General features: G+C 43.8%; 2 protein-coding genes across 2 annotated transcripts in view; one reads left to right on the forward strand and one right to left on the reverse strand.

Annotated features, from left to right (window-relative positions):
• Nucleotides 1-18,120, reverse strand: part of LOC121539291 (autophagy-related protein 2 homolog B) — a 31,896-nt gene extending 13,776 nt beyond the window's left edge. Inside the window, 21 exon segments of the mRNA XM_045207487.1 lie at nucleotides 1,581-1,731; nucleotides 1,857-2,032; nucleotides 2,269-2,432; nucleotides 2,566-2,708; nucleotides 11,956-12,154; nucleotides 12,260-12,368; nucleotides 12,468-12,741; nucleotides 12,910-13,098; nucleotides 13,348-13,440; nucleotides 13,617-13,779; nucleotides 13,884-14,127; nucleotides 14,485-14,596; nucleotides 14,711-14,859; nucleotides 15,002-15,151; nucleotides 15,251-15,347; nucleotides 15,463-15,889; nucleotides 16,042-16,144; nucleotides 16,240-16,392; nucleotides 16,562-16,724; nucleotides 16,893-17,308; nucleotides 18,058-18,120. Of these exon segments, the coding sequence (XP_045063422.1) occupies nucleotides 1,581-1,731; nucleotides 1,857-2,032; nucleotides 2,269-2,432; nucleotides 2,566-2,708; nucleotides 11,956-12,154; nucleotides 12,260-12,368; nucleotides 12,468-12,741; nucleotides 12,910-13,098; nucleotides 13,348-13,440; nucleotides 13,617-13,779; nucleotides 13,884-14,127; nucleotides 14,485-14,596; nucleotides 14,711-14,859; nucleotides 15,002-15,151; nucleotides 15,251-15,347; nucleotides 15,463-15,889; nucleotides 16,042-16,144; nucleotides 16,240-16,392; nucleotides 16,562-16,724; nucleotides 16,893-17,054 (3,421 nt within the window). The 5' untranslated portion in view covers nucleotides 17,055-17,308; nucleotides 18,058-18,120.
• A 93-nt stretch (nucleotides 18,121-18,213) lies between these two features.
• LOC121539290 (GSK3-beta interaction protein) lies at nucleotides 18,214-20,403 on the forward strand. The gene is made up of 3 exons (XM_041847664.2): nucleotides 18,214-18,588; nucleotides 19,250-19,489; nucleotides 19,594-20,403. The coding sequence occupies exons 2-3, from the start codon at nucleotides 19,253-19,255 to the stop codon at nucleotides 19,750-19,752; spliced, it is 396 nt and encodes a 131-aa protein (XP_041703598.1). The 5' UTR covers nucleotides 18,214-18,588; nucleotides 19,250-19,252; the 3' UTR covers nucleotides 19,753-20,403.
• Nucleotides 20,404-22,214: the final 1,811 nt, after the last annotated feature.

Raw genomic sequence — 22,214 nt, forward strand, 5'->3', positions numbered from 1 at the left:
AGAGCCAGTTTGCGCTGTTCTGTGAAGGGAGTAGTACACAGCGTTGTATGTGATCTTCAGTTTCTTGGCAATTTCTCGCATGGAATAGCCTTCATTTCTCAGAACAAGAATAGACTGATGAGTTTCAGAAGAAAGTTATTTGTTTCTGGCCATTTTGATCCTGTAATCGAACCCACAATTGCTGATGCTCCAGATACTCAACTAGTCTCAAGAAGGCCAGTTTTATTGCTTCTTTAATCAGCACAACAGTTTTCAGCTGTGCTAACATAATTGCAAAAGGGTTTTCTAATGATCAATTAGCTTTTTAAAATGATAAACTTGTATTAGCAAACACAACGTGTCATTGGAACACAGGACTGATGATTGCTGATAATGGGCCTCTGTACGCCTATGTAGATATTCCATTAAAAATCAGCCGTTTCCAACACTGTATTTCTAATCAATTTGATGTTATTTTAATGGTCAAAAAAATTGCTTTTCTTTTGAAAACAAGGAAATTTTAAGTGACCCCAAACTTTTGAACAGTAGTGTATGTAAATTACAAGGACTCTGTATTTTGAAAGATGAGATGAGATGTTGAGGATTATAATAAATACCGGTTTGATGTCATAAAAGCAAGCCAAACACCCGTGAGTCCAAACGTGCACTTCACATGTCCATATCATAAAACTCATGACATATACAGTGTCAATGTTTATGATCATATGTTTAATGTACAGTTACAAGATGACATGGCATTATACCCTGGGTTGTCCTGAACAGAGTGAACCTACTTTGTTCTATTGTGAAGAACATTTGCTGTGGACCATGCGTCTGAATGCACTCATAACTCCATTCTGTGCGCACCAAAATTACAATCTGCTTTGCCTTGTGAAAGCCTAACACTATAAGCTCATATTTTATAATTTAGCTAGACATGTTGGCAATAGAACAAGATTTCACATTATGCCCACCTGACCCAGATTTAGATTTATAATGGACCGTTTTTGGATTGCATTAACAACAGTAATTGTGTAAAGGCGGGGATGCAGGGCTGTGTAACAAACAAAATAACTACAAGTGTGCTTACTCTAGTTCCTCAACGGCACAGCTAGGAGAGCTCAAAAAAGCACCTTATAGCTGAAGACTAAACTTCGAGTGCATTGAAATTACTTAGGAACTGGGCACACTTGAGAGGTGTGTGGCAAACCAGTTTGACCTCTCACTCAAACACGTGTAGTTGTTTTGTCTTATGTTGCACCTACCCCAAATTTTCCAGGAATATTCTTATCATGTTACTGAATGTATCAATAGTATTTTCAGATTTCTTTATCAACAAATGCAGCAAAAAGTACAGTAAATGTAAAATACACATAAAATCAACAGTGTCATGTTTGGATTCAGTCTTGTGTCAGGTGAACTGTTGTCCCCTCAACTTTGGTCTAATAATTTCCCCATAATCTCCTAACTGTTCCCTTTTAATTGCTACCATGGTTATGCATATGCGTTCCATATTTCTCTTGTAAGCAACATAAAAAATTTAGCATTATCCATATAGGCCAATTTCCACGAGTGTAAGGGGTTAATGTCTCCATTCTTACCTTGGTGATAGAGACATATGTTACTGTTGTGGAAGCAGATGTAGTGCTGGTCTTTGTAGCCTTCAAACTGTGTCACACTGAACAGGACACCATTCTTCACCTCCAACCAGAACTCTCCATGTTGGTTATTCAAAACCGCCTCATCCTCCTGCTGGAAAGAAAAATAAAGATTATTTTCTTATACCAGTCAGCCAAACAGCCTCAGAGAATACCCAGCTGTTTGAATGCAATGTAATTTAGAAATGACAGATCATTGTGACTGTAACTCAGGGTTACCTTAGCATTGGTCTGCAGGGCCACTAGGCCAAGGTTGACAGTGAGGATTACAGAGAACAGGCTCTGGGAGGTCTTGCCCTGGGCCTTGGGCTTCTTCTTCCTGCGAGATCTGAAGCACTGCTCAGAGGCAGGGGAGTAGTAGTGCATGGTCTCCTCCTCCGATCCACTTTCCTCCTCTACAATCACAAAGCACAGGACACCACAGCCATATGAGTAGGCAAGTTGCGGTTTGTTTGAAAAGACGGAATAACATTTTACCATGAATAGTAGTTATTAGTACTTGGTAAGTGCATATATATATAATGCTATTGCACAGAACAGAGTGCCCTACAGACCTTCAGGAACATATGAAAACCATGAATGAGGTTGAGATGTAGCAGATGTTGGTTGTACTATGTGGAGACAATCTCACCCTCAGGGCCAGTGGAGCGGAACGTGCTGAAGCTGTCGTTGGTGTAGTGTGCCGTATTGATCAGCTGGCTGGCTACAGACAGCCCTGCTCCATACGGCATGTTCTCCACTGTCTCCACAGGCGAGGGAGCGTTGGGGTCCCATAACAGCAGGTCATTGTTTATCCTGCCAGAAGAGAGGAGGAGGAGAGATTAGAGATTTAATTTTAAAAAATACAATTCACTACAACATTGTGAAGATTTCATTTAGAAAATCATCCCAGCCAATCCCAATCACTCATGTTCCCCGTGCACATTACCTGTTGTGCAGTTTCTCATAAAAGGCCTTGTTGGGTAATGATAATTGCACATTTGGCAAGCACAGCTCTAGGATGAAGCGGGAATTGCTCATGGTTTTCTCTTGGAACTCTGTCATCTCAGCCACATTACCAGGAATGACCATCTGAGGAGAGGGGAAGAAATGTCAATCATTCATGTTTCCTTAATTGACCATAATTCTATCCTCCTGATTCCTGCTTACAAGCAAAAATTAAAGCAGTTGTGCACCGAGGCCTCCCACTCCTCTTTCTATTCTGGTTAGAGCCAGTTTGAGCTGTTCTGTGAAGGGAGTAGTACACAGCGTTGTATGTGATCTTCAGTTTCTTGGCAATTTCTCGCATGGAATAGCCTTCATTTCTCAGAACAAGAATAGACTGACGAGTTTCAGAAGAAAGTTAATTGTTTCTGGCCATTTTGATCCTGTAATCAAACCCACAATTGCTGATGCTCCAGATACTCAACTTGTATGATTTCTAAGTAATTAATTTGCATTTTATTGCATGACATAAGTATTTGATCACCTACCAACCAGTAAGAATTCCGGCTCTCACAGACCTGTTACTGGTTGGTAGGTGATCAAACACATATGTCATGCAATAAAATGCAAATGAATTACTTTAAAATCATACAATGTGATTTTCTGGATTTTTGTTTTAGATTCCGTCTCTCACAGTTGAAGTGTACCTATGATAAAAATTACAGACCTCTACATGCTTTGTAAGTAGGAAAACCTGCAAAATCGGCAGTGTATCAAATACTTGTTCTCCCCACTGTATGTATGTATGTATGTATGTTTTATGTATATTATATATATATATATATGTATATTATATGTATATATATATATATATATATATATATATTGTGACGTCACGAGAGGCTACACAGCTTTCAGCGGGATTGCTCAAGTAGTGCAAGGAGACAAGGTTCAAACAAAACAAGGATTTTATTATAGGTCTTGGGAAATTAATCGAAAATATAACAAAATTCTGTTCTCTTGTGGCTCTTTAAGGGTTAACAGTTCAGGGATGTCTCTTCCACATCCAAAATCATAATTCTCACTCGCTCAGATAACTTTTCCCCAGCCTTACTGTAGTCCACGTTGCAGCTAGTGGCCAACCCAGCAAAAAGTCCTTCCAAATGTCTCTCACGTATTTCCACAGGTGCATATATCCAAAGGTGAGTATTTCCCCAAAGGTAAGTATCTCCAAATCCTTATATTCCTCATGGAAGTGGACGTGCAGCACTCTTGTCCTCCAGAGAGCCCAGGTTGGAGACTGTGTCTCTTCACCCCCACACACTCCCTCAGTGTGTCTCTTCCCTTCCCAAACCTTCAGCTCATCAGCTCCTCATTTGTTTCAGCTGCGTGGGAAGATTGGCCATAGAGGGTTGGAGTTCCCGACCATACCAGCAGATGGAGCCATAGCTGTCTGGGTTTGCAGCCACCTCAGGGGGGATGTAACGTCCCTCCAGGACACAGCCTCTCGTGACATCACACATCCCCCTCCTCGGGACCGACGTCCTCGTCGGGGTAAAGGCAGCGAAGAAGGCATCACGCCGGGAGAGGGCGTCCGCATTGCCGTGGTGCTTGCCAGACTGCTCTCTCTTCAACTCCTCCAACTCTAGGACCAGGGACTCAGCCTCCTGTTGTCTCTCCTTGAGTTTCTTACTGAACGCATCAGCCTTGGTTTTAGCAGAGTTTAGCTTCTGTTGAGCAGCTTTCAGTTCCTTCTCTCTCTCTCTGCCTCCGCATTCTTCATCTTGTTCTCCAACACCTTGTACTTCTCCTCTGCCTTCTTCTGACCTCCTTACTACTGCGCAGGGTCTCCTCACACTCCTCGATGGTCCTGCGCAGCCTCTCCAGCTCCTCCTGTTGCTTAGGGAAGGAGCTCTGTTGGAGTTTAGCCTGGAGGATATCTAACTCTTCTGTCTTCATGTCTAACTGTTGCTTTAACAAACGATACCTCTCAGCGGTCCCCTTCAGACCAGACAGTTCTTTGTCCAGATTCTGTAGCTCCGTCTCTGTGTCGGTCTGGGCACCTGCCATCCCTATCAGAGCCCGGGCGGGAGTGAGTAATTGGAGGATTGCACCGGAGCCTTCCCAGCCTGAGTCTTGCCTCTCCGTTTCCGAGGTACTCAGGGTTATCCTCTCCTGAGACTCTCTCCCAGAGTGGGTAAAAGGCTGGGCAGTCTCGTCCCAATTAGGACAGGGACGGGGAGGGAATCAACCACCCCGCCGTCGTGTGTATGGTTCCCCGTGTGCTGGTCATTGTAAGTTCAGTAATGGGGTATTCTCTGGTGTCCCCATGGACACAGGAAACTGGGAGGACTTTCCCCGGGGTCAGACACGTTGGGCCCACCAAATCCTTACGCACCAGGGTGGCCCGGCTACCAGAATCCAGTAAGGCCTCCACATCATGGTGATTCACAGTTACCGGGCAGGTGGGGGGGTCGATCTGGGCCGCCATCTACGACTCCCAAGAGCGAGGCAAAACGGTGTGTGGGTGCTGAGCTGGAGGACTCCGCAGTGGGCATAGGTTCATCGGCTGGTTTCCCACACTGCCAGGAGATATGTCCCATCTCCCCACACCGGTAACACTGTCGAAGTTTCCCCCCTCCTGGTGTACTCTTCTTGGACCCGCCTGGTTTCTGGCTCCCCCTGAGCCGGGATAAGTCCTGACGTGGCTGGGTTCGAGACCTTGGGGTCCTTTGGACGGGTTCTTCCCATTTGGGGTGGGGCCGCACTCCTGGGGTCTTTTCGGGAAGCATTCAGCATCTCCGCTGTGGCCTGGTACTTTTCCACAGCTTCCACGGTCAGATCAGCCGTGGTCAAGGCCTGTTGACTGATGAACCGTTTTTGCCTCATAAGGCAGGGCGCGTAGGTAACGATCCACCACAACGGCCTCCACCACCGCCGCTGCTGTATTCCTCTGCGGATCCAGCCATTTCCTTGCGATTCGGACAAGTTCATGCATCTGCGCCCGAGGAGGTTGGTCTGGTTGGAAGGTCCAGCTGTGAAAGCGCTGGGCCATACCAAACTTTGTGAGTCCATATCTGCTGAGGATCTCAGACTTCAGGGCATCATAGTCAGTAACCTGGTCAGGGCCCAGGTCCCGGACAGCATTCAGCGATTCCCCGGTTAGAAAGGGGGCTAACAGACCAACCCACTGTTGCTTGGGCCAGGCTTCCCTAGTGGCCGTGGCCTCAAATGCATGCAGGTATGCCTCAATGTCATCGGTAGCTCCCATCTTAGATATAAAGTCACTTGCCTTTATTGGGCGGGTATTTTGGACCACCCTCTGTCTCTGCAACTGCAATTCCTCTGCCTTCAGAAGGTTGGCTTTCTTTTGCTCCTCCAAGAGAGCCACGTTTGCTTGCATCTGGGCTTGCTGGCCAGCAACAAGGGCTTTCAATATGTCCTCCATTTCAGTCGGGCGGGGAGCCTACGGCCAACTTGGAAAACTGGGTGATCAAACCTTCGGTATCCTCCTCTGACATGCACTATTAACGCTTGAGCGTGCCCGTATTCTCCACCATCTGTGACGTCACGAGAGGCTACACAGCTTTCAGCGGGATTGCTCAAGTAGTGCAAGGAGACAAGGTTCAAACAAAACAAGGATTTTATTATAGGTCTTGGGAAATTAACGAAAATATAACAAAATTCTGTTCTCTTGTGGCTCTTTAAGGGTTAACAGTTCAGGGATGTCTCTTCCACATCCAAAATCATAATTCTCACTCGCTCAGATAACTTTTCCCCAGCCTTACTGTAGTCCACGTTGCAGCTAGTGGCCAACCCAGCAAAAGTCCTTCCAAATGTCTCTCACGTATTTCCACAGGTGCATATATCCAAAGGTGAGTATTTCCCAAAGGTAAGTATCTCCAAATCCTTATATTCCTCATGGAAGTGGACGTGCAGCACTCTTGTCCTCCAGAGAGCCCAGGTTGGAGACTGTGTCTCTTCACCCCCACACACTCCCTCAGTGTGTCTCTTCCCTTCCCAAACCTTCAGCTCATCAGCTCCTCATTTGTTTCAGCTGCGTGGGAAGATTGGCCATAGAGGGTTGGAGTTCCCGACCATACCAGCAGATGGAGCCATAGCTGTCTGGGTTTGCAGCCACCTCAGGGGGATGTAACGTCCCTCCAGGACACAGCCTCTCGTGACATCACACAATATATATATATATATATATATATATATATATATATATATATACATACATACATACATACATACATAGTTTACATACACCTTAGCCAAATACATTTAAACTCAGTTTTCCACAATTCCTGACATTTAATCCTAGTAGAATTTCCCTGTCTTAGGTCAGTTAGGATCACCACTTTATTTTAAGAACGTGAAATGTCAGAATAATAGTAGAGAGAATGATTTATTTCAGCTTTTATTTATTTCATCACATTCCCAGTGGGTCAGAAGTTTACATACACTCAATTAGTATTTGGTAGCATTGCCTTTAAATTGTTTAACTTGGGTCAAACGTTTTTGGTGGTCTTCCACAAGCTTCCCACAATAAGTTGGGTGAATTCTGGCCCATTCCTCCTGACAGAGCTGGTGTAACTGAGTCAGGTTTGTAGGCCTCCTTGCTCGCACACACTTTTTCAGTTCTGCCCACACATTTCCTATAGGATTGAGGTCAGGGCTTTGTGATGGCCACTCCAATACCTTGACTTTGTTGTCCTTAATCCATTTTGCCACAACTTTGGAAGTATGCTTGGGGTCATAATCTGCTCAGACCCCAACCAAGGAGCATCAAAAGTCGTGCTATAAATTCTCAGACAACACAAAAATTCCTTGATGCCCTTCCAGACTCCTTCTGCCTACCCAAGGACGTCAGAGGACAAAAATCAGTTAACCACTTAACTGAGGAACTCAATTTAACCTTGCGCAATACCCTAGATGCAGTTGCACCCCTAAAAACGAAAAACATTTGTCATAAGAAACTAGCTCCCTGGTATACAGAAAATACCCGAGCTTTGAAGCAAGCTTCCAGGAAATTGGAACGGAAATGGCGCCACACCAAACTGGAAGTCTTCCGACTAGCTTGGAAAGACAGTACCGTGCAGTACCGAAGAGCCCTCACTGCTGCTCGATCATCCTACTTTTCCAACTTAATCGAGGAAAATAAGAATAATCCAAAATTTCTTTTTGATACTGTTGCAAAGCTAACTAAAAAGCAGCATTCCCAAGAGAGGATGGCTTTCACTTCAGCAGTAATAAATTCATGAACTTCTTTGAGGAAAAGATCATGACCATTAGAAAGCAAATTACGGACTCCTCTTTGAATCTGCGTATTCCTCCAGGGCTTAGCTGTCCTGGATCTGCACAGACTCTGCGAGGGCCTGGGATCGGGAGAGACACTTAAGTGTTTTAGTACTATATCTCTTGACACAATGATGAAAATAATCATGGCCTCTAAACCTTCAAGCTGCATACTGGATCCTATTCCTACTAAACTGCTGAAGGAGCTGCTTCCTGTGCTTGGCCCTCCTATGTTGAACATAATAAACAGCTCTCTATCCACCGGATGTGTACCAAACTCACTAAAAGTGGCAGTGATAAAGCCTCTCTTGAAAAAGCCAAACCTTGACCCGGAAAATATAAAAAACTATCGGCCTATATCGAATCTTCCATTCCTCTCAAAAAATTTTAGAAAAAGCTGTTGCGCAGCAACTCACTGCCTTTCTGAAGACAAACAATGTGTACGAAATGCTTCAGTCTGGTTTTAGACCCCATCATAGCACTGAGACTGCACTTGTGAAGGTGGTAAATGACCTTTTAATGGCGTCAGACCGAGGCTCTGCATCTGTCCTCGTGCTACTAGACCTTAGTGCTGCCTTTGACACCATCGATCACCACATTCTTTTGGAGAGACTGGAAACCCAAATTGGTCTACACGGACAAGTTCTGGCCTGGTTTAGATCTTACCTGTCGGAAAGATATCAGTTTGTCTCTGTGAATGGTCTGTCCTCCGACAAATCAACTGTACATTTCGGTGTTCCTCAAGGTTCCGTTTTAGGACCACTATTGTTTTCACTATATATTTTACCTCTTGGGGATGTTATTCGAAAACATAATGTTAACTTTCACTGCTATGCGGATGACACACAGCTGTACATTTCAATGAAACATGGTGAAGCCCCAAAATTGCCCTCGCTAGAAGCCTGTGTTTCAGACATAAGGAAGTGGATGGCTGAAAACTTTTTACTTTTAAACTCGGACAAAACAGAGATGCTTGTTCTAGGTCCCAAGAAACAAAGAGATCTTCTGTTAAATCTGACAATTCATCTTGATGGTTGTAAAGTCGTCTCAAATAAAACTGTGAAGGACCTCGGCGTTACTCTTGACCCTGATCTCTCTTTTGACGAACATATCAAGACTGTTTCAAGGACAGCTTTTTTCCATCTACGTAACATTGCAAAAATCAGAAATTTTCTGTCCAAAAAGGATGCAGAAAAATTAATCCATGCATTTGTTACTTCTAGGTTAGACTACTGCAATGCTCTATTTTCCGGCTACCCGGATAAAGCACTAAATAAACTTCAGTTAGTGCTAAATACAGCTGCTAGAATCCTGACTAGAACCAAGAAATTTGATCATATTACTCCAGTGCTAGCTTCCCTACACTGGCTTCCTGTTAAGGCAAGGGCTGATTTCAAGGTTTTACTGTTAACCTATAAAGCGTTACATGGGCTTGCTCCTACCTATCTTTCCGAGTTGGTCCTGCCGTACATACCAATACGTACGCTACGGTCACAAGACGCAGGCCTCCTAATTGTCCCCAGAATTTCTAAGCAAACAGCGGGAGGCAGGGCTTTCTCCTATAGATCTCCATTTTTATGGAACAGTCTGCCTACCCATGTGAGAGACGCAGACTCGGGTCTCAACCTTTAAGTCTTTACTGAAGACTTATCTCTTCAGTAGGTCATATGATTGAGTGTAGTCTGGCCCAGGAGTGTGAAGGTGAACGGAAAGGCTCTGGAGCAACGAACAGCCCTTGCTGTCTCTGCCGGGCCGGTTCCCCTCTCCACTGGGGTTCTCTGCCTCTAACCCTGTTGCAGGGGCTGAGTCACTGGCTTGCTGGTGCTCTTTCATGCCGTCCCTGGGAGGGGTGCGTCACTTGAGTGGGTTGAGTTACTGACGTGATCTTCCTGTCTGGGTTGGCGCCCCCCTTGGTTTGTGCTGTGGTGGAGACCTCTGTGGGCTATACTCAGCCTTGTCTCAGGATTGTAAGTTGGTGGTTGAGGATATCCCTCTAGTGGTGCGGGGGCTGTGCTTTGGCAGAGTGGGTGGGGTTATATCCTTCCTGTTTGGCCCTGTCCGGGGTTTCTTCGGATGGGGCCACAGTGTCTCCGGACCGCTCCTGTCTCAGCCTCCAGTATTTATGCTGCAGTAGTTTATGTGTCGGGGGGCTGGGGTTAGTTGGTTATACCTGGAGTACTTCTCCTGTCTTATCCAGTGTCCTGTGTGAATTTAAGTATGCTCTCTCTAATTCTCTCGTTCTCTCTTTCTCTCTGAGAACCTGAGCCCTAGGACCATACGTCAGGACTACCGGGCATGATGACACCTTGCTGTCCCCAGTCCGCCTGGCCTTGCTGCTATTCCAGTTTCAACTGTTCTGCCTCGGTTACGAAACCCCTACCTGTCCCAGACCTGCTGTTTTCAACTCTTAATGATCGGCTATGAAAAGCCAACTGAGATTTATTCCTGATTATTATTTGACCATGCTTGTCACTTATGAACATTTTTGAACATCTTGGCATGGTTCTGTTATAATCTTCACCCGGCACAGCCAGAAGAGGACTGGCCACCCCTCATAGCCTGGTTCCTCTCTAGGTTTCTTCCTAGGTTTTCGCCTTTCTAGGGAGTTTTTCCTAGCCACCGTGCTTCTACACCTGCATTGCTAGCTGTTTGGGGTTTTAGGCTGGGTTTCTGTACAGCACTTCGAGATATTAGCTGATGTAAGAAGGGCTATATAAAATAAAATTGATTGATTGATTGGTCATTGTCCATTTGGAAGACCGATTTGCGACCAAGCTTTAACTTCCTGACTGATGTCTTGAGATGTTGCTTCAATATATCCACATAAATTTTCCTTCCTCATGATGCCATCTATTTTGTGAAGTGCACCAGTCCCTCCTGCAGCAAAGCACCCCCACAGCATGATGCTGCCACCCCTGTGCTTCACGGTTGGTATGGTGTTCTTCGGCTTGCAAGCCTTCCCCTTTTTCCTCCAAACATAACGATGGTCATTATGGCCAAACAGTTCTATTTTTGTTTAATCAGACCAGAGAATTTTCTCCAAAAAGTACAATCTTTGTCCCCATGTGCAGTTGCAAACCGTAGTCTGGCTTTCTTATGGCGGTTTTGGAGCAGTGGCTTCTTCCTTGTTGAGCGGCCTTTCAGGTTATGTCTATATATGACTTGTTTTACTGTGGATATAGATACTTTTGTACCTGTTTCCTCCAGCATCTTCACAAGGTCCTTTGCTGTTCTGGGATTGATTTGTACTTTTCGCACCAAAGTACGTTCATCTCTAGGAGACAGAACGGGTCTCCTTCCTGAGCGGTATGACGGCTGCGTGGTCCCATGGTGTTTATACTTGCGTACTATTGTTTGTACAGATGAATGTGGTATCTTCAGGCGTTTGGAAATTGCTCCCAAGGATGAACCAGACTTGTAGAGGTCTACAATGTTTTTCTGAGGTCTTGGCTGATTTATTTTGATTTTCCCATGATGTCAAGCAAAGAGGTACTGAGTTTGAAGGTAGGCATTGAAATACATCCACAGGTACACCTCCAATTGACTCAAATTATGTCAATTAACCTATCAGAAGCTTCTAAAGCCATGACATCATTTTCTGGAATTTTCCAAGCTGTTTAAAGGCATAGTCAACTTAGTGTATGTAAACTTCTGACCCACTGGAATTGTGATACAGTGAATTATAAGTGAAATAATCTGTCTGTAAACAATTGTTGGAAAAATTACTTGTGTCATGCACAAAGTAGATGTCCTAACCGACTTGCCAAAACTATAGTTTGTTAACAAGAAATTTGTGGAGTGGTTGAAAACGAGTTTTAATGACTCCAACCTAAGTGTATGTAAACTTCAACTGTATATATATAATTTTTACTTGAGTTTATTTAGTAAATATTTTCTTAACTCTATTTTCTTAAAACGGCATTGTTGGTTAAGGGCTTGTAAGTAAGCGTTTCACGGTAAGGTTGTATTCGGCGCATGTGACAAATACTATTTTATTTGATTTGATTTATTTGATTTGTCAGTCCTAGCTAAATGTTGATAAATCAGTCCTAATTATGTTCAAATTAGTGTTTCAATAATGATGTGTTCCTACCTCCTCATTCTCATACATGACCCGGCGTGAGGAGAAGGGGGAAGGTTCAGGCTTCCCAAAGTCACAGACATCCTTCAGTGAGTGGGCTCCCCCTCCCTCCTCCTCATCTGGGGATTGGTCTTCAGCCCCCTCGTCCTCCTCAGCAGTCACACGCTCCAGGATGGAGTGGACAGCGGTGGGGTTGACTTTCAGCACCACTCTGGAGGGGCAGGGGAGGGTTAGTAAGGAGTTTCACAACATCTAAAGAATAAGGTGTAGGTATGACATGAAGCAGTACAGTACTACATGGACAGATGTACAGTACCTGGGCCAGTCAAACTTCCCGCTGTCAGAGATGGTCATGTTTCCATCCATAGTGTGGGAGACCCTGAGGAACCTGGCTGCAGTCTGGTCCTCCTCTTCCTGAAACTTCCCTGTGAGAATGGATGGAAAATGAGTACATGAATGATGTGTATCAAAAGTGGTTCTGGTTATGAGGCTACACTGTCCGTTAGCAGTTGGATGACACATACCGACTAGCTCCCTGAAGGTGAGCTCCATCTTGGTCTGCTCTGGGGAGCTGCCCCCTGTGAACTCGGTCTTCACCTCCAGGTCCTCCAGCTCCAGGTACAGAACCTCCTTCTGCAAGGACCTCTTAAACCAGGGGCCCCTCTCCTGGTCCGAGCGCAGGTCTGGGATAGGGAAGCGCACCACCAGGTTCAACACAGGGGCGTTGACTGTTATCAACACGTGGGTGTTGGCTGGAGTACGGTTGTCATCAAGGAAGACCTCTGTAAAGGCCTTGTGCTGTGGGGTGGGTGGAAGCAGCATTTGATGTGATGTTGTTTTTCATATTTCCTTCAAACACAAGTTTACCAAAATGTTTACAATGTAGAAATGATGATATGACTGCTAAAAAGCCCTGAAAGGGCCTTGAGACAAAGTAGAGGGACAGTGGGTGAAGACAGTCCTCACCAAGCTGACGTGTTTATTATAAGACGTGTACATGTGAGAGGCCATCATCTCAGTGGTGACCAGTTTCTGTGGCTGCAGCAGAGAGTTGAGGCGGTCCACGATGCTGATATCCACTTCAGAGCGGACTGCCCCCAACTCTACCTGAAAGTCAGCCTTCCTGGGCATGGTACTCAGACGCACCTGTCCACCCTGGACGAAGGAGTATAAAGGGGTACTGTATCAGGCACTGTATTGTTACGTACATTGTGGGCCGAATCCTAACTTGAGATCCACACATGTAATTTGAATTCCCACACAAATCTCCCTTTTGACATTAATGCATAAGTGATGCAAAATTAAGTTTCAGTTACTTGAGTGTCATAAATTGGGTTGCGGAACTGGGAATCCAATTACAGCGCATTCATTGCAGCTTCTAATCTCACTAAGATGTGCTCTTACCTGCGGCCCTCTGCGTTCAGCCAGTTTGTAGAGCAGGTGGAGGCAGGTGGCAGATGGTGCCTCAGTTGTGACAGAGGTGTCAAATGTCAGGAGCTGAGGTAGGACAGACAGAGCGAACATCAAAATGCATCTCTATAAGCACATGTATGCCTAGATCCCAAAATTGATTTGAACATCTGTTATGATATATTTTATGCTCATGTGTTGTAATCTGAGTGCTTGGACACTCTGTGGATGTGAGTGGGTGTTGTTGGTGGGGAGGCCTTTACCTCGGTGTACTGAACCCCTCTCTGGGACCCACCGCTGGGAGCCTCAGAGGGGAAGAGACACTCCAGCAGCTCCATCTGACCCAGGGACACGTCTGTGCTGAAGGTGCGCAAGCTGGAGCTCTGACAGTGCTCATAGGTCACCTTCATTCCCTGAGCCACAAACCTGGAGAGATAGAGGACAAATATGCAAGATGGGGTTGAGTCAGTCAGGTTCCTAAGGAGGTAACGGAGATAAAAAATATTAATAGACAATGTCAATAAGATCACCTGAGGTGGTCGTAGGGGCAGGCTTCGTCAAAAGCTGTCCTTAACTGGATGAATGCAGCTGCGGGAAGCTGGTCAGAGCAGACCACCCTGAAGAAGTCAGCAGCCATGGGGGCCAGGGGGCTGGGGGCAGCATCCGGCGGGGGCAGGGGGTCAATGTGGAGAACACACACAGCCAGGCTCCCCAGAGTCAGCCTGAAGACCAGCTCCGGCCTGGACTCATCACTGTGGGCTTTGGTTGGGTGGGCTGAGACACAGGACAAAATGTGTGAATTATTGACTTGTAAACACTACCATGACATTTCTGTTTTCTCCTGTGTCAAACGATGTCAGATTAAGAAGTTACTGTCTTAAGAACTGAATAGGAATACTGACTCAAACAGATTTCTTCCTTTAAAAATAATGTTTATCCATCTGTTCAATGTATTCTAAATGGTAGTGAGTGAGAGTGCATGATGCTGGTTCTTAGACTGCATTCACACAGGCAGCCCAATTCTGAGCTTTTTTCCACTAATTTGTATTTTGACTAATCACATCAGATCTTTTCACATCAGCTATTTTTCAGAGCTGATCTGATTGGCTGCCTGTGTGAATGCAGTATTACAGGTCTGTCTCAGCAGCTTGTGTTGGAGTGGTGAATCCCGTGTCAGGAATGGGCTTTCCTGGGCCTGCTTCTCCCTCTGTCTGGGCACATCCAGATAATAGTCCCAGAGGATCTTATGAGGACAAAATAACAAAGAAATGTACTATGTTACAATCCCCATACCATTAGGTCAGGTTAAGCTGCTAAACAATACAATGGACAATAAATACTGTATATTGAGGCATACCGTGGCATTGCCAGGAGACTCTCCTGGGGAGGGGGAGTAGTTACTGTTGAGTGACAGGTCCAAGTCCACAGTGGGCGGTTCCCCCAGGGGAGGGAGGGACGACAGGCTATGAGACATGTCCATGTCAGCCATGGAGAAGAAGACATCCTCTGTGCCAACAACAAAGAAACAAAGACGCTAGATCAAACAATTGTTCATGATAACAAGATATAGGCCTACAATAACAAAAAGCTCAATATAAAATCATCAGGTTATTAAACATAGTAGGTGGGGGTAACAGTTCATCGGAACCTCGGCTGGACACAGTTCTGGTGGTCTGGCTCTCGAAGAGGTCAGGGTCGGACTCCTTCTTCAGGCAGCGGTTTAGCTCCATATGGAGCCGATACTCATCCTCCTGCTGCATGGGCCGGTTCCTCTTGTCCTTCCCCCACTCCGGCCCAGCTTCGCACACAAAAGCAGAGGCTTTTAGTGTTTCACTCACCAACGTCTGACGCAGCTCCTTTTAAGATATCATCATTCAATTGCCATCATTAAACCAACCTGAGCCTGAAAAAACTCCAAACACGTCCAAGAGTAGGTGAACTTGCCGTGGAGATAGCAGCACAATCATTGTGCTAATCTGTCCATCAACATCCAACTGAAAAACAAAATACTGTTTTAAAGACCAAGACAATAGACATTCTGTGCATTTCAGTGTGTCCAAGTTTCACAGTTGCTGTGCCATTTCAATCATGTGAGAATGCTGTACCAACCTTTGCTCCAGGCATGGTTTGGTTCTGTTTCAGGACAAGCGACAGTTCAATTCTGCCACTAAGGTGACCAATCTGCATGGGTTCAAAGGGTGTTGCTGAGGAAACAGGCTCTGTGAACTGGGGGTGTGGCTCACAGATGATTCTAGGGTTCCAGCTGGGGGATAGCTTGGCCTCTGTCTCCTGAGGGGGTGCAGAAAAGGGGTGAGTGAGTATCAGTTCTCTACGCTTCAAAACTACACAGAGGATTATTTGAATGTAGACTCACTGCTGGGTGGGTGAGGACTTGAAGCCGGCTCTGGCCGCCTCTGAGAACTCATCCCAGAAGACGGTGACTCCCTCCAGCTGCACGTTTTTATGTGCAAATGTGGTGGGTTGGTGCACATTTACACTGGAGCTCTCCTCACCAGTCTCATCACAGTAAACAATCCTGAACAACACAGATAAGGATGTAAGAGCTCATGTAGAGAGTGTCAATGTATCGAAAATGCTCAATGAAATCAGAAATACCTAAGTAAAAGGTATTGGGCACTACTTGAAGATAAATGTGCAAGTAGTTCACTCCTTGTAACCTCAACTTACTTGTTGATACGCATCTCAAGAGCGATTCCTGTTTTGGAATTTTCTGGAAAATGTTCGATTCTGAGAACCGTGTCCAAAAAAGTCACCTTGACCCTTCTCAGAACTAAAGAAACGACAAAGATGACATTGTTATCAACCCTCTGATGCTTGGAAAGAAAGCCTACTCAAGTGTTGTTGTATGGTAATGATGTACCACACCTGTCTCTATGGTCTCTGCAAACTTCTCCAATCCCTCCAATGGCTGGAAGCTCTCCCCCAAGTCATCTGTTAGTCTCTGGCTCAGACACTCTTTGGCAAGCTGCATGCTGCTCGTCATGAAGCTGGACCAATACATGGGTTCCATACCTGAGGCTAGGGGCACACAACAGGAAACCCTCATGGTCAACATTGCCAACATGGTTTATTCAATCTGTAGCCGATATGGGATCGTTAGCTAGTTAGCTGTGTGTGCGCTAGTAGCAGCCATAATGCAATGATGATGACGATGACGAGACAAACAAAGATGGAGGTGTCCCCTCACCCATATGTGGTCTGGGTCTGAACACCATCTCCAGCCCCTTGACCTCCAGGGCACAGTTCTCCTGCAGCAGGGACGCCCATGGTACGGTCAGAGAGATGGTCTGGATGAAGCCCTCTATTACCTCGAAGGGGGCATCCGCTGACTCAAGGATCTCATTTAAAGACTGAGGGGGAAGAAATAGCTCTCAGCATGTATGTCAATACAAATCCCATTATTAATATATAATAATATAATATGCCATTTAGCAGACGCTTTTATCCAAAGCGACTTACAGTCATGTGTGCATACATTTTTTATATTTGCTTAGCTACATAACAAAGGTTGAACTTACCCACTTGTCCAACGGCACTTGTGCCAGTGATCCAGTGCCTTGATAGAGGTCTAAGCTAAGCTGATCTAAGCTCAGCTTCTCTTGTAGGAAATTGCCCAAATACCGATGCAAAAGGTATCTGCATGCCCGCTTCTTTATAGACTCAGAAAATGGCCAAGGCATGTTGGTCTGATAATTGTGGTGGCTTCCAAATGGCTGTTGAATTCAGTATTCAACAAAGATGTTGTATGGAGAAAAAGGATGTTGGATAACTATATATTTATCTTTAAATAATTTAGCATTGGTAGTATCAGTCTTGTAATCCTGGCGACTTCCAAAAAACAGGAACATGTCATCTTAAACATCCTTTACACACAGGGAGAATTCAATGATTTCTATGGAGATATGTGGCAAAATTTCAACTTCAGTTGCCGTACCTGCCAATGAGATAGAACATAACATTGAAACTCTCAACTACACATTTGATCACCACACTAGATGACAAGTTAAGACTTCAGTACCGGTACTTCAGTATTCCGTACCATGTACAGTAGCAATATTGTTGTCACTCCTAGGAGGAGAGGTAGACAGTAGACAGCATTACTGTTAGTAGCTGCATGTTAGTTACACCACCCTCACCCTGACTTCCAATCTTCGGCCTAAAATCTAAACCGAATGGGTGGCATTATCAGCTAGTTAGCCAAAACAGACACTGGCATCACGTCATTTCTAACGCCGGGTGTCTGCTCGCTTGATAATCCTGTCCATATCGTTAACTGAAAAAATCCGATATCAAGGTTTCTTTTAATGGTATGACAATACTGCTACCCCAAAAATAATCTTACAGTTTGATAGCAAGGATGTAGCTAGTATGACAAGCTTGGAGGGTATGTCGATGGCTATCAAATTAAATCCCCACAGCATCAACTTGTTGTTGTTTCTCGTCTGGGATTGTTAGTTAGTTAGTTAGCACCGAATTTGCATGAACCTCTTACATTTACGTCATTTAGCAGACGCTCTTATCCAGAGCGACTTACAAATTACTCTTCAACATCTTGGATTCGAACCAGTTTGTCTGCTACACTCTTTTGAATATATTTCAACTGACATGGTAAGACAGTATGTTACATGTCACATAATGGGTTCTATATAGCAATTTGATCACATAATAGCTTTCATTTCTCACCTTCAGCATGAATTGTTTACAAACACTTTCATGACTCCGCACCGTTGACGCTTTCCACGTTCCGCTGTACGTAAAAAGACAGACGGAAGTACACATTCAAACTCCACCCCCTTCTGCGTAAATCAACTAAAAGTGTTTACTGCGCATATGCTCCTAGCAAAGCTTTTTCATTCACAAGCCATTGCACCTTACCTTTTTCGCATGACTTCTGAATAATTGCCATGTTGAAAGAGAAGGTGTTATCAAAATGTTTAACTACGGTGGTGTTAAAACAGAACAACTGGCATTGATCAGAAGTCACTAAGAGCCAAAGATTTTGAGAACTGGAATTGTGAATCGTTACTGATTGTCCTGTTTGTGTCGGTCTTGATTATTATTATTTTAAATTATATTGTTAATGAACAATTTCCAAAGTACGCTTTGGCAATATCATCTACATTCTTACGTCATGCCGATAAAGCAATTGACATTTTCATGAACAAAAATCTTTGTTGATCACCCGGAAGTACAGTAAAAACAACCACAGAGGAGGTGAGTAACGCAGCTAGAAAAAAAACATTTGACAAAAATGACAATATTTCCTCATACTGTTGAAGTTTACATATAATCATGATTATGTTTATGTTATTGGAAATACAAATCCTACAATAAAGAGAACCCATAGCCACGAACATTGGCTGCTATCGGCCGTAAGCTAGCTAGCAAGCTAACATGGTGATGATGGTGGACTGTCTTGTCACTGAATGATAAGTGGTAAACAGTAATAACTATGTTATTAGATGCTAGTCATACTCTAACTCGTCTCAATAGTTTTCATATTATTCATTAATTAATTCAAAACCATCACAACACACCAGCCTTTAAAGCCCTGCTAATATTAGTTTACAATCACAGACTGGGCCCACCCACAAAAAAAAGTCAACCCTGGAGCTAGGTGCATTCCATGATGGTTGAACTTGCTTGTATCATCTACCTCCTTGAATATAGTGCAAGGAACGTTAATTTGAAGCTTTACATCATAGTTTACAAACTGTAATATGACCACAAAAACAAATGTATTATTGTATAGTAAAACACTTGTAGTTAAAACAGTTGTACTTAGCTAGCATTTAGCTACTATACTTCATTTTCTTACTGATTGCACATTTAACCTCACAGTTGTGTCTGGTGTTTTTATGTGTGTCTGGTGAAGAGTATGGAGATAGACTACCAACCAGAGGACTCGCATGTCTCCTTATTCGACGAAGACTGTATTGATCACGTGAAGGACATGAGGTTGGAAGCAGAGGCAGTGGTCAACGATGTGCTATTTGCTGTGGCCGAAATGTATGTGTCCTCAAATTTGGACAGTGCTTTGGCTGTGGCCTACATAAACGTGGAAACAAGAGAGGGCAATCGCTATTGCCTTGAGCTTAATGAAGCTGGACTAAGGGTGAGGGATATCAACAGAATTGTATTTGTGCCATTATTTAATTTGTGCTGTTCCCACCCCCACCTACCGGTATATGATTGACCACTCTCTATTTGACCTTACAGGTGGTTGGCTACGCTTTTGACCAGGTGGATGAGAGCTTGAGCACCCAATACTATGAGACTGTTTATTCACTGCTGGATACCCTCAGCCCAGGCTACAGAGAAGCCTTTGGGAATGCCCTGCTACAGCGATTAGAGAGGCTGCAGCAAAATGGACAATGAAAGACAAAATGGAGCTAATGATGTGGAAGTGAAACAGGGGTTGTAGGGACATCAATTGTACTATGCGAATTCAAACATAGCAACCTTTCTCATCAGGTTATTTAGCAGGCATTTGGCTACTACTACAGTACTAATGACCAATTTTCAGATCAAGCAAAAATTGACTTTAATACTACAATAAGTGGTACCTTCTCTCCTGGGTTCACCCTGGTTTTCTGTGGGTTTCATATTTATGTTATTCACAACAATGATTTAGACCTGCTGCGTCAGTCTGTGACCAGGATTATCTTCTGTCATCATTCCCATCACCCCCCCGATCTAACCAAATTAACTCTCACACTTCATTAACTGTGCTTTACCTCTACATAGGTAGATTGCACTTTAAGTATGTTACTTAATGAAATTGTCCTCTGTCGTCCACTGAAATAAGTCTACTTGGGCTTCTATGTACATCAGTGGGTGCATGTCTCATTGAAACAGCCAAAGAGAGAGAAGATGTGGGGATTTTATATGACTTGTTTTCCTAATCCATCAACCACCCACTCTGATATTATTACTCATAAACTGCCTTAACTATCCGGGTTCGATCCCAGGCTGTGTCACAGCCGGTCGTGACCGGGAGATCCATGAGGCGGCGCACGATTGGCCCAGCGTCGTCCAGGTTAGGGGAGGGTTTGGCCGGCCGGGATTTCCTTATCCCATCGCGCTCTAGCTACTTCTTGTGGCAGGCCGGGCACCTGCAAGCTGACTTCGATCGGCAGTTGGACAGTGTTTCCTCCGACACATTGGTGCGGCTGGCTTCCGGGTTATGCGAGCAGTGTGTCAAGAAGCAGTGTGGCTTCGCAGGGTCGTGTTTCGGAGGACGCATGGCTCTCAACCTTCGCCTCTCCCGAGTCCGTATAGGATTTGCAGCGATGGGACAAGACTATAACTACCAATTGGATATCACAAAAAAAGGGGTAAAAGTTAAAATAATAACTGCCTTAACTATTGACCATGATATGCTCTTTGGTCAGAATAATGTAAAGTACAAATCATTTACATAACCCATGTCATAGTTACTGAAGTGTTCATTGTTGTCATGGTAGTTAAAAATGTATTGTTTGGCACTTTTCATTTCACACTCCTGAATTTTGAATAACATTGAGAAGGGTGAAATATGATTCAAAACAGTCAAGTGGCCATTATTGGAAGGGTTTCAAGGGCTGCTTTTGTCATTTGGGCAAATATAATTTATACCACATTTCAAACAAGGAAATGCATTTTCATTTACTATTCACATTACTTTTATGAATACTAAATACAGATTTTGATATTGACCTGATATTTTGAGAAGCGGTCAGATGAGGGAGACATTTTATGAAAAATATGTGAGCTACAGTTTTGTGTGGCTGAATTGAGGACTTCCTGGTGTCTGTCATATTATTGTATATTCTAATTTATGTTTCTCTGTTAAGTACCCCAAGCTATCATACTTTTTAGGCAAACAATTAAAGCACCTGAAGATGAGTTGAAGAGGATGTATCATTGATAAACAAACTGCTTTTAGTTCGTAAGTAAAAAGCACAGAAGATATGAGCGTTTACTACTGATTCCACCTCTAGGAGTCAACAGTATTGTATATAATTCAGATGTTGTGAAGCTGCTTGAGGATGGTGGCTCCTAGTCCTATCAGTTTTACAGCTCTGGTCATTTTCCACAGTTATCGTAATTCGTGTTGAGAATTTAGTTGTGTGTGAAATAAATTATCGTCCATTTTAGTGTAATTTAAGTTGACTTAGTATCAAATCAGTTTACCCTGTAAATGTCATTAGAATTTTTACTGTCATTGTTTGATGCTGACCTTTGTGCAGACAAACAAAAGCTAGTTAAATACGTTTAATTACCTTGTCTGCAATTCTGTTGCACTTATTGCTTTTGAAATGAGTGATGTGTGTGCATCAGTCTTACCAAGGTGAATGAGTAAACCCAGTCATCCCATTAAATAAAATCTTATGATCTTGAAAATGCTGAGGCATGTGTTACTTATTTTATTTGGTTATGAGCTTTGAAAGTTCAACAGCACACAACAGCATTTTATTTTGAGACATTTGCTTGTCCCTAATGTTAATCAGATGTGAAGGCAAACTTCCAAAAAGGTAAAACTATAATACTACAAAATGTAAGATTAATTAAAGACTATTAGATGTAACTATTTAGAAATCTTGATTTTAAAATCTAGTCTTTGCTGTTTGTCAGTACAGAAGAAAAAAGAATCCCCTCCCAAAGTAGAGTTACAACATATTTAGCAGTCAAAAGGAAATACAGTACATGCCAAATAGCTTTTCAGACCAAACAGCAGCCAGTAAAAATAAGCAAATATCTAGAAAGTTGTACCGCACTGCAATGTAAATAAAGTCTAGGAATTTATTGTTCACAGGAACATTAACAGATTCATTATGATCAATCAAAAAATCTAATCA

The sequence above is a fragment of the Coregonus clupeaformis genome, chromosome 25 (genome assembly GCF_020615455.1).
Source record: "Coregonus clupeaformis isolate EN_2021a chromosome 25, ASM2061545v1, whole genome shotgun sequence".
Lineage (NCBI taxonomy): Eukaryota > Metazoa > Chordata > Actinopteri > Salmoniformes > Salmonidae > Coregonus > Coregonus clupeaformis.